This window comes from Salvia splendens, chromosome 10 (assembly GCF_004379255.2).
Source record: "Salvia splendens isolate huo1 chromosome 10, SspV2, whole genome shotgun sequence".
NCBI lineage: Eukaryota > Viridiplantae > Streptophyta > Magnoliopsida > Lamiales > Lamiaceae > Salvia > Salvia splendens.
In genome coordinates, this window is record NC_056041.1 from 4,915,599 (window position 1) to 4,934,490 (window position 18,892).

At 39.1% G+C, this 18,892-nt stretch overlaps 3 protein-coding genes across 8 annotated transcripts; all 3 read right to left on the reverse strand.

The window, feature by feature from the left end:
• Positions 1-2,161: 2,161 nt before the first annotated feature.
• Positions 2,162-4,190, reverse strand: LOC121753145 (transcription factor PCL1-like). Its single transcript, XM_042148338.1, has 2 exons — positions 3,120-4,190; positions 2,162-3,054 (listed from the first exon to the last, which is right to left on the reverse strand). The coding sequence occupies exon 1, from the start codon at positions 4,187-4,189 to the stop codon at positions 3,149-3,151; it is 1,041 nt and encodes a 346-aa protein (XP_042004272.1). The 5' UTR covers position 4,190; the 3' UTR covers positions 2,162-3,054; positions 3,120-3,148.
• A 2,559-nt stretch (positions 4,191-6,749) lies between these two features.
• LOC121752015 lies at positions 6,750-11,292 on the reverse strand. Of its 4 annotated transcripts, none has more exons than XM_042146880.1 (4): positions 11,136-11,292; positions 10,208-10,390; positions 7,291-9,744; positions 6,750-7,200 (listed from the first exon to the last, which is right to left on the reverse strand). In XM_042146880.1, the coding sequence occupies exons 3-4, from the start codon at positions 9,679-9,681 to the stop codon at positions 6,940-6,942; spliced, it is 2,652 nt and encodes an 883-aa protein (XP_042002814.1). In that variant the 5' UTR covers positions 9,682-9,744; positions 10,208-10,390; positions 11,136-11,292; the 3' UTR covers positions 6,750-6,939. The 4 variants fall into 4 exon arrangements, with proteins under 4 accessions (XP_042002814.1, XP_042002817.1, XP_042002815.1 ...); XM_042146883.1 differs by lacking the exon at positions 11,136-11,292 and adding an exon at positions 10,622-11,077; XM_042146881.1 differs by lacking the exon at positions 11,136-11,292 and adding an exon at positions 10,506-11,077.
• Positions 11,293-15,753: 4,461 nt separating this feature from the next.
• Positions 15,754-18,519, reverse strand: LOC121753086. 3 transcript variants are annotated; one of them, XM_042148250.1, is made up of 4 exons: positions 18,154-18,519; positions 17,997-18,039; positions 17,774-17,817; positions 16,197-16,335 (listed from the first exon to the last, which is right to left on the reverse strand). In XM_042148250.1, exons 1-4 carry the CDS (start codon positions 18,433-18,435, stop codon positions 16,264-16,266), a joined length of 441 nt encoding a protein of 146 aa, XP_042004184.1. In that variant the 5' UTR covers positions 18,436-18,519; the 3' UTR covers positions 16,197-16,263. The 3 variants fall into 3 exon arrangements, with proteins under 3 accessions (XP_042004182.1, XP_042004184.1, XP_042004183.1); XM_042148249.1 differs by lacking the exon at positions 16,197-16,335 and adding an exon at positions 16,342-17,700; XM_042148248.1 differs by lacking the exon at positions 17,774-17,817 and having other exon boundaries at positions 15,754-16,335; positions 18,154-18,517.
• Between the last annotated feature and the right edge of the window lie 373 nt (positions 18,520-18,892).

Sequence of the window (18,892 nt, forward strand, 5' to 3'; positions counted from 1 at the left end):
TATAAATTACTACTACTCGATAAACATACTTCATCAATAATGCAACATCCAATTCTATCTAATTATCATTTTTTACTTGTTATATTTATTTAAGGAATATTGAACTCTAAAATTGATCATGTGTATTTATTTTAAAAATTCATAAATTAAATGGGGGCTAACTTCTTGATTTAATGATTTCATAAAAAATTAGTAAAATATATCTCTTGAATAAGAAAAAATGAGAATATATTAAATTATACTCCATCCGTCCCCGATTAATTGTCACTTTTTTTTCCATTTCGGTTCGTCCCTCAATAATTGTCACACTGCATTTTTATCATAAATGGTAAGTAAGTCTCACATTCCACTTACTCACTTCACTCACATTTTATTATAAAACCAATATAAAAAAGTGGGTCTCACATTCCACAAATTTTTTTAATCAACTTTGCTTTACATTTCTTAAAACTCGTGCCTGATCAAAGAGTGACAATAAATCGGGGACGGAGGGAGTAGTATTTGACATTTTCTTCATTTTATTCTACTATGTGGTTTTTCTTTTGTCAAATACTAGTATTACTACTTTTCTAGCAATCTAGTTTGTGGGATTGTAGACAGTATATTGTTCAAACACTAAATAGGAGTGTGCTTTTTAGACCAATCAACAACAATTCATTACTTTATTTATTGATTGGAGATTATGACTTCAACATTCTATTAGATAGAGAGAACACATCTTACAAATAAACTCCAGTTCGTTTTTATGGTAACTTAAACATGCAACCTAGTAGTATTATTTAGATAGAGCACTTCTAAATCCTAGTAATAATTAAGCTCCGCTAAGTCCTTGAAGAGTAGGACCAAGTCAAATTACTATATAAAGTAAAAATATAGGAGTCGCATATTTGTAAATTGCAATAGCGAAGGCAGAATTTAGTTTTAGATTATAGTCCATTGAACAAGCGACGAAGAATTTGTTCATTTCTTAGAGATAGAGCTCAACATAACAGATGAAGAGGTAGTTGAAATCAATGACAATAAAGTCTTCAGAGGGCCATGATTCATCTATTAGATTGTCATAATCGAGCAACACTCATCTTCATTTAGATCGTGCAACAAGATCAACGAGCCAAAATTACAAACGAAGCTGCCTCGAGATCAAATAGCAGCGGCAGCAGTAGTGTTGCAGTGTAATCTATACATTGGCTGTAGCTTGCCCTTGCTACCACGTCCTGATCAAAACAGCCGTGTATAAAGAAAAAGGAGACCTGCATGCTAAAGTAATGGCAAAAAGCGAAGAAGACCCTATTTCTGGTAATGGAAGAGTGCAGTTACTTGTCCAGGAACACACAAACATTAACCATCAGTACAGCAAGTCACAGAAAAACTAACAACTTCTGCATGAAGGCGCGACTAATTTGGCAGTAAGGTTTAGCTTCAGCGCACCACAGAAACTCATTGCACTCAATCTTCCATTTTACTCTGGCTGCCGACACCAAATGCCATGAGACGCCACATTCTGTGTTCTTCCAAAGGATCTGGTTTAGTAAACCAGGGCCATCTGTACTTGAATTATAACCAAGCTTTGCAAAATCTGAATGTATTATGCTATCAAATCACACACATTAGTTAGGTGGCAACAACAATGCTCCTCAAGCATAAAAAAGCAATTTGACAGTCGAAGAGACCTAGAATTGTCAAAAGGGGAGAACTGTAACATTTTAATGTCACCTTGCTTTTGAATTTATTCAAGGACATTGGTGCAAAACCTGAAAACTCAAAATTCCACTTCAATGCTTATATGGCTCCAAGACAGCTATACTTTCCTAGGAATTACAGTGAAATCCTAAAGAAATTCAATTACAGAATGCTTATGAAAAAACTAGGATCATTCTTAGCGGCAATAAGATGAAAAGGAGCAAGCAGAAAAGAGGGAGGACAAAGAAAAGCAATCTTTTTTTTGGAACAGATATCCAGATGGAAAAAAATCATAGATATATATGGACACATTGAACATTAAAGAAAGTCACTGTCGAAAATGGTGCAAAGCTTGTAAGATTCTCCCTTTTAAAAGTAAAAAAGGTTATGGGTCATTTTCTGATCCAAGAAAAGAAAACTGAAAGGAACTAAGATAAACAGTAAATCATTAGATAAACAAGCTTTAAACAAGATAAAAAAATGCCAGAACACGTGTTTATATTCAATGACATGTGCATATCTAATTGGATGAGGGAAGATGCCTACTCTTCATTTAATATTCCCCAAAAATTTAAAGGGGGATAAGAGGATAATAAGATGGAACAGTATCAAACACTACCACAATAAGTTCTATATTGCTATAAAATTAGCTAAAAGTAGGCAAGCCTTCATAGGAGGACCAAGGCTACATAAAATGATGGTGGAATATCTTACATTTCTTAAGAAAAGTAGAGGAATCAGGAAACGAGAAACATAACATCAAGAAAAGATGGATGAAAGATGATCTGAGATTTTTAAGTCAGGTACAATTTCAACTGCAGAGGAGATGGCTACAAAGCTGAAAGGAGTAATTCACAACAAATCTTCCACAAAGAAAAGCTATCCAAGAGTATGCTCCAAAAAGTAACAAGAGCGACTATATTTGGCAGATAAAAGGTCTATATCTTCGAGCTCTGTTACACTATGAGGGCATCATGGACTTCCAGACTATAGTTGAACTAAGAGCCAGTTAACTGAAAACATAAATATTCCATGTACAGAATCCAAATTAACATTATAGATCAATAATTTCATATATCCTAGTCATGCCTTGTACTGTGTAAAATAAGAAGAAATAGGGATATACAGAGTATACAGCACTTCTCCATAAATCTTGATTTGGGTCTTTAAAGAACCAAGGTATATAGAGTAGTACTTAATAAGCAATAAGACATCCGCTGAAAGCAAGTATACAATATACAATTCAAAAAATTCATTTAACAGATTGAGAAATCTCTGTTTCACTGGATAAAAAGAATGCATTTGGCAAAACATTAGTCATAGCTGAGGTTCACTTCACATGCCACATTCCCAAGGCAATGAATCCACCAGACCCTGTATGACCAGCTTTCAATCAGCAAAAGAAACTCACAATCAACAATGCACAAATCAATTATCACCTTTATTCCGACTTCCAACACCGCTCTGCCTAACACTTGCTATTATTTTGAGTCGTATGGTGTTGCGGATAGCCATTATACTTATTGCCAGACCAATCCCTCTGCTGTTGCATCATACTACCATACTGCTGCTGCTGATAGTGATGACTATGATGCGAATGCACAGCTTCGTATCCATGGTAGCCGTGTCCATGTGCCATTCCCATCATCTGCATCGGCACAATCTGAGGCGGCGGAGGGTATGGCATCGGAATTGACATCCCCATATGGTTATTAGCACTACTTCCATTATTACCAACACTGCTATGGCTTCCGTTTGCAATTCCATTCCCGTGGCTGGGGCCGGCGCTGGACGACTCGTTGAAGCTCTGCGTGGGCAGCGGAGTCGAGGCAAAGAGGTGATCGGACGGGGACGGCCCCTCGTTGGACAGCCCCTGCATCCTCTTCACATACAGCCTATACTTCTGGAGATGGCTGGCGACGTTCTCCCGAGTCAAACCCTCGACATTCATCAGCTGCATAATCGTCTTCGGCACGGCGTTCTTCAGCCCTAGGTGAGCCACCACGTCCACGAACCGCTTGTGCAGCTGCGGGGTCCACACGAGGCGCGGCCGCTTCAGAGCCTTCGCCGTGGCCGTCGACTGGTCGTCGGTGCAGTTGTCGACCATGGGGTCGTCGGGGGATTCGGCGCGGCGGGTCTTCTTCGGGTCGGAGCCCTCGTCGGCGGCGTCGTCAGCGGCGGCGTGATCGTCGCCGAAGGGCTTGAAATTGACGGCGGCGGCGGAGGAGGAGGAGGAGACGCGGAGGGAGGAGAGCGTGGTGCGGGAGGCGCGGGTGACGTCGACGGCGGTGCGGGGCGGGTCCGGCGAGATGCGGAAGGCGGAGGCCAATTCGAGGGGGATCAGGCACTGGGATAAGGGGGTGAGGTCGTCGGCGGAGGGGAGGCCATCCTCCCAGTCGGAGACGGCGTCGTCGATCTTCGCTTCTTCACTCATGGAATTGGAATCAGTGATCAAATTCACATAGGATGTTTGATTTGGGAGTGAGAGAGAGGGGAATTGGATTATCATTGTGGGGTGTGGATATAAATAAGTAGTTTTTGGGTGGAAAAAGTGCAATATCAGATTCCAAGTGGAGTGCCACGCTGGACTCCTTCCTCAGATATTTCTTGATCCTCTAATAAATATCTCCATCTCTAAATCTCAATCAATTTCCAAATTCACCTTTTTTGATTCACTACACCTTACTTCCCTTTATTGAAGCCATAAGTTCTGGAGGGGCCCCGACTTTTTATTGATCCTGTAATAAATATCTCTCTCCAATCTCGAGCCAATTTTTTTATATTCATTTTAATATATAAAAAATTATACACAAATTGAAACCTCTCTTTTAAACATGAAATTAAAAAATATTATACTAAGTACTATTTAATAATTGAGTAAAGTAAGAATAAAGTAAATAAATCAGTAGAGAATAAAATAGATGAATTAAGATAGAATAAAATTAGAGAAAATGTAAAAGAGTTTAAAAGTTTTTTATTTTTTTCCAAAAATGAAAATATCTCCAAAATAAACAAAATGTTATCTAAAAATATTATTTTTACTTATAACATTTTTTTAATAAAAGAACAACAAAAACATCAAGGTGACATGGCAGCCTAGTGAAAATCACGGACATTAGTTGCACTTAATTTTTCTTAAAAGCATTAGCAATGGGGCGCCCTATGGCGCGCCACGTCAGCAGTTTTATCCTCCTACCTCCCCACCTGCAGTGGGGCGCCCTAAGGTGCGCCCTATGGCGCGCCACATCATCATTTTATTGTTTTGTTTAATTAATTTAACTGTTTTCAAATAACAAGTAACGAGTAAATAAAAAACGGTCTAAATAACAAACGGCGAAGTTTTAATAAAAAAAAGTTACATCATTGAACTAATAATAAAAAAACTAAGTCGGACCAATTCCCAACTTCCGACGCAGCTCATCGAGTAACGCCCGGAGATATTCGGCTTCGTCGGGGTCGGTACACTTCTTGAGGGCCCTGTGCGTCTGCAACATCGTCCTTGCCATCGACGTTGTTGCTAACGACTCAAACGCGGTGGCCGTCTGGGTCGGGAGCTCTACCGGGACCGGAGCTTGGGTTGCAGCGGTCGACGATGAGGTCGTGGTCGCCTTCCCCTTGGCCTTCGCAGCCTTGACGCCGGGAGGACGCCGGACGGACACCGGTGTGCTGGAACTCCCTTCATCCACGTACGTCCGGTTGAGGTCAACCGGGTGATTGCCGCTGCCGCTGCCGCTGCTCGTGTAATCACCAGCTTCAGTGGTCTTCGTCCTCTTCGGCGCACCAGTGTGCAGAATTCCACCTTGGAACTTCTGCTTGTCCCTCAAGAGCGCCCAGATGGCCTCGTGCTTGAAGTCGCCGTACATCGACCGGTACGACAACAACGCTTTAGCGCGCAAGTCGCTCAAGCTCTCGCCGCTCCCCTGTGACCGCGTGAACTTCTCGAACGCCGCGTACAAGTTCACTTGCTTCTTGACTTGATCCCAGTGCTTGCGGAGTTGCTCACGCTTGCGCTTGTACGCGGTCGGCGGCTTGACCGAATTGTAGAGGTCTGCGATGCGTTCCCAGTGCTTGCGGTTGGGCGGCCGGGGGCGTACTCATCGTTGTTGTAGTTGTCCGCGATGCGTTTCGTCGTCGTTGTAGTTCGTAAGGCCGGGGGCGTACTCATCGCAATCACCGGGAGGCGGCAACTTCTGCGCCCGCTGCTGGTTCCGCTTCTTTCTGGCTGGGGCGGAAGCAGTCGCGGCGGGGTCGGGATCGGCCGCTGCGGTTGGGCGGTGCGGAGACGGCTCCATGTCAGATAACCCATACGATTCCGTACTGAAATCAGGATCGTAATGGGTGTTGGTGTCGAACGAACGATAATCGCCGGGTTCTGTACCCGGCCAATGCGCCCCTGCGCTAAACGTAGGACTATTGAGGCTTGAATTTATTTCGTAGTAATTATGTAAATGTAAGTTTCGAAAATGAAATCGAGTGAAATGAAATGTTACAAATGAACGGTATTTATAAAAAAACGAAACAGCGTGCCATCGTCCGCGGTTGATCGTCCGCGACCTCCACAATGGGGCGGATGATGGCGCGGACGATGGCCATCGTCCGCGACAGCCGCAATAGGGCGGACGATGGCCATCGTCCGCGCTATCCTCCGCGACCGAAGTATAAGGCGCGACTATCGTCCGCGCCCTATGGCGCGCACCCGCAATGGGTGCGGACGATGGATGGCGCGTACGATGCGCGCCATCGGGCGTGCCATCGTCCGCCCATTGCGGATGCCCTAAGAGAGGAACAACAATGTTACTTCATTATTCATTTGTTTTGTGAACATGCGATTCAAACGCACAACTGTTTCATGATCATGTGATTCGAACTCACAAGCTATTTGATTCAAACGCACAACTGTTTTGTGACCATTGATTCATACTCAACCTATTGATTGAACGAAAACTATCTTACCAACAAAGACAGACTTCATTATCAGATACATCATTTCTTTACTCATAAAAACAGATTTTTTTTTTATTTGGATTATCCCTTTCTTAATACTCCATTATGGTAGAGTTTGGAGTAGATACTAAATCTTGAACGGAGTTTACATCCATTCTGCTTATCATAAATCAAACGGATTTTATATCCATTCTGTTCATCTTAAATCAACTGACAACATTACCTTGAAATTCTAATTCCAGATTGAGAGATGCATTTTCCATGAAAAACGATATTTATTTCTTCAATACCACTCATCTTTAGAAGCAGAATATATCAGACTCTAGCAACAGGGGAAACAGGAGGATTTGAGGCATGTTTTGCAGCAACCTCCACCTGAGCTCTGTCGGTGATTTTCGACACACTGTTCTCGGTCTCTCTGACCACACTTGATGATAACAAGACTGATCCCCCGCTGTGCACAACTGCAATAGCGATGGAGAATGCTTGTACCAGTTTGAGTGATGAATCAAACTCGATTGAGAAGATCCCTTCCTTGAATGGCGACAAGGTAACCATGGGTCGTTCGCCTTCTTCCTGTGTAGAGAAAACAATGCCAACATCAGATGACTAAAACAACTCTTACTCGAAACAGAATGACAAGTACAACTGGTCATGCAGATTTACCTGAGAGAAAAGCTTCACAGCACTTGAATGGTGGGATTTTATTGAGCTGAACCTCTGAGTTGATTTATTGCTGCCAGCAAGAACTGTTAGTTGACAGCCCAAATCCCAGCCTCCACAGTCGCATGATCCGCCGGATTTCCATCTTTTGATCAGCGTTGAAGGTTCTCCTTTGCTAGGCACCCCATGATGACCGCCGGGAAGGATTACGGTTGTGCTAAAAGGGCCATCACTTCCAGATTCATTCCCTGAACTTGAACGGTGTATGCTTCGTTGAAATGGATCTTTCAAGCCTCCTGTTGATTGGGTTAACTGTTCACGAACCCTTTCTGGATTCTTTACCACAATAGCAGCAAGCTCGTCGCATGGCAAACAGTCTGCCATCTGATCAGCCTCTCTTGACCCCACAGCTGACAAAACAAACTCTTTTCCACTAGATTTTTCGTGCCTAGTCCCAGTCGCATCAGTGTCCACAATGTCAGATACCTTCATCTGAGCGACAATGTTTGATACAACACCAAGGTTATTATCTTTGCTTCCTTGGTTGATCCATTGAGCATGTTTTTTCTTAGTTTCATGGAAAGAGAAGAATGTATAGATCCATCCGCACATATTCTCCTTTGAGCTTAATTCTTTAACCTTTGCTGCTAAAATATCACGGCAATTATCAACTGTAAATGTGAACAGAGGAATACCGTTTGTTACAGCTATTCGCAGAAAAGCTTGCATTGGTGATGCTCTGTTCGTCCGTGTACAACGTGATCTATCATCCTTACTGAAACAATTTATATCTACTGTTTCTTTAACTGATATCAAAGATGGAGATTCTCTTTGGCCACCGGACGACTTCAAGTTCCTGTCCCTTGCTGATGGATTTCTCTCAGATGATCGAGCAAACTTACAAGATTCAACACCCTTTGGCTTCATTAAAGGCTCAAGTAGCCTTCTCAGCGGACTAGATCTGGCTCTGCTATTAGCATTTGATTTGTCACCAGAATGAACTGAGCAAGCTGAAGTAGAAGTTGCCTTTGAACCAGGTAAGGTTATAACTTGTTTTGGTATATCTGACGAGTTTGAGTTGGAACTCTTGCCAATTCTACTGATGCCAAAGCTGAATCTTCGAGTTGGTGAGGGATTCCTGACCTTGGTTGATTCCATGCCATCAACTTTCATTTGGAGAATTTCATCTTCAGCTAAGTTTCTTGGCTTTGAGTCCGAGTTCGTCTTTTCCAGATTATTCCTTCTAGCAGGACTTACTGATACACTTTGGGTAAATGGGATTGTTTGTTTTTCACCAGACAGGGAGTTGAGGGGCCTTACTTCTGTGAAAGATTTCTCCACTTGTGAGTCCCTTGTCTTTCCTTGTTCACTGAAAACGGAGTAGAAACGATTATTTTCAGATCTCAAATCATTATGGAGGACCTTCGCGTCAGGTCCTGCATGAAACTGATTTTCTTCCAGCAATCGGTTTCTGTTGCCTTCAGATGAATCAAATTGATTACATACATCAAAATATCTCTGTCCTGGATCATTTGTTGACTTGGGGGTTGTTTTGCATCTTCCAGAGAAATCAAGACTGCTAATGGCAGAACCGGCAACCTGCTCTTTGGCTTTTGAAGCTTCCCCTTTCCGAAGGGTGCCATTCCCTTTAGAACCAGATATGATGCTAGCTGTTTCAGAAGGCCGCGATCTGATCTTAGTAACTTTTGGCAGGGACGGGTCTGGGCTTCTGCTATCTTTTTTCCTGTTCGCACTGTCCTGTTTAGAAGACTGAGTTGCTTGCACCAAATCCTGCTGCAGCCGTAAGAGATCATTCGAGTCATTCCTGCGCCTGGGGAGTTCCCCTCCACGCCCAACAAGTAGCTCTGAGCCACTTGAACGGACTCCAGTTGAAGTTGAGGGACGAATTAGTTCACGATGATGATGAGACAAAGTGGTATCCCTGCTAGGACGGGACGATGACACATTGGAGGGGATAAATGATGAAGAGGTAGTACTGGAAGGTGAAGGTTTGGCATTTATACCAAAGACATCAGCATTGTTATGCTGCCACTTCTCTAGTTGACTCCACTCAAGGACCCCAATGTTGAATGCTTTCTCCGGATTTTCTCCTCTCTCCAAATAACTAGGTAAACATGACATGTACCTAACAACTTCTTCACTTTTGCATGACTTTGTTTCGCCATGTTTCTTCTGATTAAACCCTTTAGATTTTTCTGCATCCTTCACAGCTTGTGGATGAAGACCATCCTCGTATTCCTCCAGGTTCAAAATGGATCCCAGTTTCTTCCTCTGTTTCATTTGGGGTGACAAACCAATATTTACTTTACTTGATTTTGAATCATGTGACTCACCACAATTTGAATGAAATCCCATGTTGGTCCTAGCATGCATTGATGCCTATGTTAATGGAGACTTATATGGACGACAAAAACTTTGTCGAGCCAATTTCATCATCTGTCAAGAAAAAGTGAACCCTTAAATTGTTTATTAAAGAAACATAAATTAAAATAGCCAGAAATAACAGTAAGCAAATCCATTCCAGTAGTAAATCCATACAAAGAGATAGAGACATACCTATACAGTCCAGTTATTTTTTCAGATAAGCATGTAAATTTTCTCAGGTTAAATGCCAAATTAAACTTTTTGGTAAGCAAATCCATTCCAGTAGTAAATCCATACAACAACTGAGAATTACAATGTGTGAGCATTTGCAGCACCTTAGAGCTCAGAAGCTTTGCCACATTGCTTGTGCTGTCAATGGGATGTATTTCTTTTAAGAACTAACTTTTCCATTAAATAATTAGCAGTTCTTTTTTTACTTTCAGTTAAGTTCACAACACAGAATGTAGAAATAACTTGAATACCAACAACCAGATGTTTTGCATACGTTCAAAATTACTGGTAAACATGGGCATACCTCTCTCAGCAACACAATACCATCCATTTGTTAGCCTACAACAAGCAGCTACACCGATCTTCTCTTGAATAGACCAAAGTGATCTGTGGCGACTTCCTTACACTTGGCAGAGGGGAGAAAAGACACAGCTCCAAATGACTAGAGGCCCCCCCTTCTTCCTGAGCATGAGCAGATGCTATCAGCCTGCATAAACCACAAAGATCAAACAAATCATGATCGCGATATGTGGCCCAGTTCCCTCATTTTCAAAAAAACAACATCAAGCAAAGACTAACTAGTTAACTCTAAATTTGCCCACCTTGCCAAATCATTTAACATATAAAACAGCGAGAAGACAGCTCAGGCAGCGAAGAAAATGATTTTAAAAAGAAAGAATCCAAAAATGATGACTGAAAGTGGTCCTAAAGTACTCACAAAGTCACAAGACTGACGATTGCCGAGGATAAGGGTAAACGGTCTCACTCCTTCAAGATTTACAGTTTTCTTTTTCAAAATGAAAAAAACCATAGCAAATTCATAGATTCCCCAAATCCCAATTTCAAAAAAATTGACATTCGAGTTGACAATTAACATTGGTTGAGATAAAAGTAAAACCAGAGCCACCTAAAAGCGCTAAAATGAGCTGCTTTTTAGCTTTAATCCGCTCCAAACTTTAATTCTTTTTTATCCCTACCAACTGACCAACCCACGCACGCACAAATTCAAATAAATCAAACAAGAGACCGGCGCCTTCTGCATCTAGACGCAATTGGAGAGAGTTCAAAAACACATCACTGAACTGGATTTGCTTGACAAATCAGAAATCGAATTCCTCAATGAAAAAGGAAACGTGACCTAACAGAAATTAAAAAAACAAGCCAACTCACTAAAAAATGGACAAAATTCGCAATAATAGTTCATCCTTTTAGGAAAAGTAAAGTTGCATTACCAAGTTTGCAACAAAAGTAGGAGGTGTCGGTGTGAAAGCGATAGCAGTAAAGGTCGGAATCCGATGATTCAAAGACGGAGCGAATAATGCAGAATCAGAGTGAGAAAATGGGGGAGGTGGATTCACTTTCACAATCGCATTCGCATTCGCATTCGGATTCGGATTCGGATACGGGTAGTTTATCTAGGTCTGGAGATGGATGAGATCGGACGGCTGAAAATGGAAGAGGGAAACGCGGGAGGTCACATCCGGCGGGGTCCGCAGCTCAGAGTAGCTTTCTGCAATTGTTAGATTATTATTGCTATTATTAATTCTATTTATTACAATTATTATAATTTAATAAAGCAGCTCACCGCTTTCATCATGATCTGCCTCATTCTATTCTTATTTTTCCAGCACCAAAATCGAGATTTTCACCTGCTTGTACAAAAATTGGATTAATAAATTCACACATTTTCACTTGTGCTGGTCAACATGTTTTTCCATTTCTCATTCACTCCTGATGACTCCGTCCCATAATACATTCTTTTGTGTAAGCCGCCCCATAAAAATATGCAATTTATAATTTGGGAACCCTTTTCCTCCATTAATAATATTTTTTCTGTATATTTCTCTTGTTTTATCAATTTTAAATAAAAACACATGTCGTACCAAAAATATATATTCTTTTGGAACAGAAAAAGTATAAATTAGAAAAAAAATAATAGTTATATTTAAATTATGCATAAAATACTGTAACCCCACAATTTATTGGTTTCCAATCCTCTATTTCAGAATAAAATATAGTCCCCCACAGGCCCCACTCGACGAATTAATAAATAACGACCCTATTACTTTTCAAATGGATTTTAAAATACTGGTTGTGTATTGTATCTGAAACAATAGTTCCATTTTTATCGTGATTTTCAATTATTTGATTTGATTAGATGAATTATGATTGAAATGAAATTAATTAATTGTTTGAGATAGTAGAACTCACTAGTAATAATAGATTAAGAACACACACATAATGACAAATTGTCAACTATACAACGTGGTACTACTGTTTATCTAATTATTATGCGTCAGTGCTACTACTATTACTCAATAATCCGATCGAGACAAGATTTTGGTAATTACTAATTTAGTTACTTTTACTTTGGGACTTTTATTACTCCTTCAATTCCCACGTAATTGATTCATTTTTTAATTTAATTTTTTTTATTCATTTTTAAATTTAAAAATTTTTATAAAAATTATTCATTTTTAATTTAATTTTTTTTTCATATACGAGTCATTTTCATGGTAACATTTTTTCTCACTCTTATATTTTACTTTATTCTCTTTTATTTTATTATTCATATTGTTAGAAGTCTCAAGATCAACTAAGCCGATGACTTGATCAAGCGTGTTGAAGGAAATGGCTAGATCAAGCCATCGATCAAGCGTGTTGAGGGAGATGGCTTGATCAACCAAGCCTTGTTGCATAAGAAAAAGTGAAGATATGCATGTGAGGAATTCGCTTGAAAGTCGTACACGAGAAAAGACAAGTGACAGCTCCCAGCAAGCTGTCATCGCACGAGCCAACACCTCACGAGCTCAGCTTGTGACTGTACCCATGCTCATAGCTAAGATGCGGGACCATGAATGTACTTGGAGAGACGTGGTGCTAAAGGGATTAAAGAAGGAAGTAGATTAGCAGAGTTTGTTATGATTAACTTTGTAATCTTGTTTTTAACTTGTACTAGATGGATTATGGTGGAGTTCTAGATGTTTCCTATGTCGCATATATGTAACGGCACTTTGAGCATTTTGGATTAATTGAATGAAACAATAGCTTGAGCTTCCCCATTCTATTTACAGCAATGTTTAATCTTGTTTTCTCCATTGTGTATTCTTGTTGTTTTCACCTATTTTATTCACTTTCTACTTTATTTTTTCTTACTTTTTTTCTCCCTCTTACCTTTTTATCTATTTATTTAACACACTAAACATCTAATTCTTAAATTTCGTGCCAAAAAGTATTGTTAAACTATGAGAAAACGGAGGGAGCAATAACTTGGATCAAATTTTAGCCGATTTTTTTGTTCCATTTAAAAAAATCTTAATTATGCGATATATCCAGTTCAAATTGTTCGTTTTCTATTTCGTTTGATGTTTGTTCAAAATGGAAAATATAACAAACATACTTCTTGATTTCTTTTAAATTGTAGTAGTAGTTCTAAGATATCAAATCATTTATCACTCATTTAGAAAAATCAACAGAAATTCTGCACAAAATACTGAAAATAAAATGAACTAAACATTCCATATTTTCTGTGAACAAAAAGTCATTCAAGAAAACAGTAACAAGATTCAAGATTTTACAAAAAATACTACTGCATCTATGAATTTGAATTATTGTCTTTGGGCACCTTAATATTTAATGCTTTCTCCAACCAAGCACCCGACCCCCCCGAGAAAAAAGAAAAATACGTGCTTTATTTTATTGCTAAATGGATTTGGTATTAAATTAGGAGTACAATTTAAGAATTTTCTATGTAACAAATCAATGTGTATGTACAATATTTGACTTCGATCAATTCTTCCCTAGCGGAAGTAAAGAATTTTGAATTGAGTGTGTAAGTTGACTTTCGTTTACTTTTATTCCCCGAGAAGCAACAAATAGTAACATGCATAATCTTATCGAGCAGCAAATGAAACATTTTATTTGAACACTTGAAATAAACTTATGACAAACTGTAAGTATCACATTAACATGTTTTAATGAGATTATGAGCTTCGCCAATCGCCAATCGCCAAACACTGTTAATTATCACCCAGTACAGAGGGCTGCTGCTGAAAGGCTTTAGCAAAGGTAATTTGAGTTCAAGATGCCAGTTTATCAAATATAATGAGAGTTTTTCAACAGCATGAAAGAGCATTCTTGTTATTTGCGTGACCCAATCAAAGAACTGAGAACACACTCGGTTTCTACAAACAAAGCTCAAAATCTGTCACTGGAGTCATGATCAGGCAGTAATTGATTTAAAAGGAGAAAAACCATAATGTAAAATCCATGTCCAAGATGAATGGACTTCTTCCTTCACCAAAATTAGGCATTCACAAGTCAATCTGCAAAGAAAAGGATGTGCAGTCAGAACAAGTGCGTTCACTGTTTAATGTATGTACAATCAAACGATCAGAATAAGAACAACAAATTGCTGTTATTATGAATTTGTTGGAGCCACAACCATTCTCCAAGTGATATGGATCAGTAATATCTATACCAGTAATTATTGATAACATTGTAAGCCCTTCACTTTAGTTCAACTTCCAAATGTAGTCTAAACCTAGCTCTATCCGAAAACCATTTTCATTTTCATTTTCCTTTTCCTTCTTGGCATCAACAAATTCAAGTTCAATATATCAGCATAACAAGCCAGTGTTTTGACAAATTAGAAGGCTAGGAAGAAACTGATACTTCAGTGACGCAAACTTAGGCAAACAGTTGGTTTCTTGTGATTAATGCCTTGTCTACAAACAATTCATTTTACCCCAACTTTCTGGGCAAATCCATTTGATTCTAGACACTACCGAGTCCACTGAATCTACTTGTAAATGATGTGAAGTAAGTACATGATATGTATATATAGAGATTTTATCTGCAGAATGACTTGTTTAGGGTTTACATCAAATGGGCTTCAACAACTTATAGCAGAAGCACATCTATGAACCTCGTATAATCTCAATTTTCCTCAAATGGTAATTATTGACATCAATTCATAAACCAGGAAAAAAAATTAAATAAAATCTTAAGCCAAAAACTATCATCCAGCTAGGTCAATTAACAGATTATACATTCATATAAAATCGCAATCAATTGGAACATCTCTGACCTAAAAATCAAATCGAGATAAAAAAAAATCAATCGACAAATTTAGATGTCTGTTCAATAAAACAAATTCTAGGGTTTGCATCCAGATTGAAAAAGGACGTAAACTTACGCTTTTTGTGCCTCTGCGCGAATGGAGACTTCGCCGCCTCCTCCTCTGAAAATAAACGTACAAAGTTACGAATGAAAGAGATCAATCGATCCAAAAAATTGGGGAGAAATGGGGATGGTGGATTTGGGTAATACCGGTGAGGCCGAGGGACATCTTAGTGACAATGGTGCCTGTGACTGCGAATCCAACTAGGAACGGCCAGCAGCGTTTCCATTCTCTCTTGAAGAACACCGGCCACGGATCAAATTTCCTCATTGCGACTGCTCTCTCTCTCTCTCTCTCTCTCTCTTCTGATGAGAATCAAATTGGCTTCTGCGTCTAATATACACACCAGATTTAGATAAATGGGCTTGGCCCATTACTGTGGTTTTAGCCTAGATATAGCTATAAATTAAAGTTTTATTGGAAGTAGATATATTCATGAATTTATTTTATTTTTTACTTAAATTGCAGTTAATGCACAAATTTCACTTATATGTTGCAATTTCGATATAATTTTATGAAAGATTGCAATAAAATTATGATATTTTAAATAACAATTGGAAAGTAAATAGTGTAACTTGGGATTGTTGGCATTGATAAAGCTGCAAAATGCACAATATCCCAAGTCCACTATTAGTAGAGAACCCAACAGAGAATTTTAAAAGTTGCACTAAGAGGAAACCAACCTTCTATCCATCAACCACTTTAATAATCAAATTTAAGAGGTAATTAGTTGAGTACAATGTGTAGTTGCACTTATGATAAGCAAGAATGTGCGAGTTATATCAAGTGATAGAAAAACCGGAATATGATCAAACCAACTTCAATAACACCAGAAAACCAGGATTGGAGTCTAGATATCGACACAGTCGATGATCGAAAAACTAGACTGACTGCCATTGATCTTCACCACAGAATCTCCATTAAAAGAGCCGACTGACCTTCATTATGGAATCTAACATAATGCTATGCTATATAACTATCAAAAGTAGACAAGAACTCCGTTCACGGCACTTGAACCTGGGATACACTGGCATTTTTTATAAATTGCTTCTACAGACTACAGCTTCTCATACAAACTGGGTCGAACGAACGAACAAATGAAAATGATCACGCAGTTTCCACTTCTTGTTTTGGGATGCTTGCTTCCTGTTTTGGCACACTTTGTTCTATTTGTTTTGTCATGGGGATGTATCTCCAACAGCGCTTGTGGACACCGCTGATTTTCTTCGGGGCATCTGCAGCCGGCAAGCCTGCAATAGTCAAACCAATTTAATCTTAACCCATCATTGGCATTTCATCCATAAGAAAACCAATCAAATGTTTTCTTGTAACATAGAAGTGGTGGGTGATTACTGTTGTTAACATGCAGTTTTTCATTCTATGTAAGAACCGTGTTACTGCAGCATTGGGCAATTAAAGAAACATGAAGAGGAATTGCATCACACTGGAGTACTAAATAAGTACCACGGCACACACATTACTGGAAAAGTCATATTAATGCCTTAAGAGTTAAGCCAATCTAATGCCCGTTGAGAAGCTGCCCTGTCCATGCTTGAAAGGTTGGTGCTTTCAGCCCGGTGTCTGACAAGTATTTACAGACACCTTCGGAGACTAGATTTCGCCAGGGTCGAGATTGTGAGTTTAAAATACAGGCTGGCAAACAGTGTAAGTAGCACAGCCCAAAGCAATTGCTCAAAGATTATTCAATTTGCTCTAGACGCATGCTTTGCAGCAAACTAACAGTGAATATAAGCATATCATAATTATTAACATCTTCCATTAGAGAATCTAGAAAAACATGCTTAAACAGCAAAAAAAATGGAGTGCTTAAACATCCACCTTGTTGAAGGCCAAAGAAAGTCACAGCACAAGCACCTTAAAATCACACCAACAATTTAGTGAGTTTCTGTTAACTTCATGGTATAAAGAATTAGGTGCGATGCCTCGCAGACTGGCAATTCAGGACACCATTACGACAGCCTAAAGCAATTATTTTAATCATACTGAATCTAAAGCTACAGAGCTAGCAAAAATAAATCCTCTTGAAGTATGTTTCTTTATGTGAGGCCTAGATCTGGTTAATGTCCGCTTTGAATTAAAGGATATGACTATATGAGGATGGATTTGAGGTTCAAGGTAGCAGATCCATTGTCAAAAAAACTTGTGTAAGGCTGTAAGCTCAACCTGTCGGATGGGTCAAACGTCTGGATTCAAGCACATACTGATACCATATTTGTAATTTTAACAGTGTTTTAAGTGTTCAGATAATGGCCATGACCCATCCAACAAGATTTCTTGATCCATTGCAATTTTTTGCAGCGAAGGATTTAAGAGATGAATTTTCAAACTCTCACCCTCATTTCCATGGTCGGAGCTGAACACCTAACTCCAAAAAATTAAATAAAATCAGACACTAAAAAAATGCACATGGACATGATATTTTTCAAAATTTGGGGAAACTATACTGCTCAGTTTGAAATCCAATCTCAATCTAATGGATTTCAAATCCATTTAATTCATATCAAACCCCTCGATTCAAAGACCACCCTAGAGTCTTTTAGGTATTGAACCTTTGTGTTGCAGAATTGATCCTCACAGAAGCGTAAGTTCCCTCTCTAAATACAAAATACAAAAATCTATAAGTTCAACAGGCAGTAACATTGGTTTAGAACTTTATAAAAACCTTACAAGATTAATTTCGTACATCTCCCGGAGGAAAATGAGAGCTTTATCTGTAAAAAAGAAGAGATTATCTCTTTCTAGTCCAAAACATTTATCATACACAATGTGAATGAATGAAAGTTCAATAACAGGAAAAAGCTAGATCAAATCAACAAAACCATCCAAACAAAGGTAAAGCATACACACTGTCTCAATAAATTACATAACAAAGATAGTAGAAATCAATTACCATTTTTGTGAGCAATCCCCCAAGCTTTCCCATGTCTTCCATCCTACAAAATTCATAAATTAATATAAACAGTTCCTTACAAACAGACTCCAAAACCCTAACACATTAGGGCAAAACGGGTGGAGAAGAAATCGCATAGAATTTAAGCATAGATTACTTTGTAGAGATTGATTTTGGTGATCTCGTAGGAGACCTCGGCCCAGTGAGTTTTGGCCATGTGATAGCCAAGGCCCCAGTTGGGAAGAAACTGGGCCACCTCGAAGAGATTCTTCTTCTTCTTCCGCTTCGGCTTCTTTGCTCCGTCGGCCGCCGCCACGTCGGCGGGGGAGGTGGTGGTGGAGGTGCTAAGACCGCGCAGGAAGGCGAATGATGTTCTGAAGAGGTCAGAAGCTCTTCCTATGGAAGTGGTGGCTCTTTTCGCAATGAGGGAAGTCGCCATTTTCGTGAGGGCACCTGATTTGGCTTGCTGTTTCTCGAGGCTTATGGTTTCTCACTAACCCTATGCTATGAATATCTCTATCGCGCAGTCGCAAGTACTATAAAAAATCGGAAAAATGAAATGAAAATAATTAAAGTTAAATTGGTCAATAATAATCTGACCTTTTGATTTATTAAGAAAAAAAAAACATAATTGTAATTTATTTGCATATTTTCTGCAATTTCTCCTCATATTTATTTATAATCTACAAGATCATTTAGTTTAGATTTTGTAGCAATTTTATAAAAACAAATATAGAGCCATGTACTCATGTCTTGTAGTAGAGGATTATCCGAGTGAAGTCGGTAATAAGATTTAATATCACAAGTTCAAACATCATCAAAATAACTTCATATTTTCATTTATAATGTACAACAATGAATTAGTAAAACATCACTCAAAACAAGATACTATCTTG

What these genes read in the sequence shown, in the direction of transcription:
- LOC121753145 (XM_042148338.1), bottom strand. Translation starts at nt 4,189, where the DNA reads ATGATAATCCAATTCCCCTCTCTCTCACTCCCAAATCAAACATCCTAT.
- LOC121752015 (XM_042146880.1), bottom strand. Translation starts at nt 9,681, where the DNA reads ATGCATGCTAGGACCAACATGGGATTTCATTCAAATTGTGGTGAGTCA. An exon ending in CTGTGAAGCTTTTCTCTCAG is followed by an intron (nt 7,201 to 7,290) that starts GTAAATCTGCAT and finishes TTCTCTACACAG; the next exon opens with GAAGAAGGCGAACGACCCAT.
- LOC121753086 (XM_042148248.1), bottom strand. Translation starts at nt 18,435, where the DNA reads ATGGCGACTTCCCTCATTGCGAAAAGAGCCACCACTTCCATAGGAAGA. An exon ending in CCAAAATCAATCTCTACAAA is followed by an intron (nt 18,040 to 18,153) that starts GTAATCTATGCT and finishes TGAATTTTGTAG; the next exon opens with GATGGAAGACATGGGAAAGC. An exon ending in GGGGATTGCTCACAAAAATG is followed by an intron (nt 16,336 to 17,996) that starts GTAATTGATTTC and finishes TGACTATTGCAG; the next exon opens with GCTTGCCGGCTGCAGATGCC.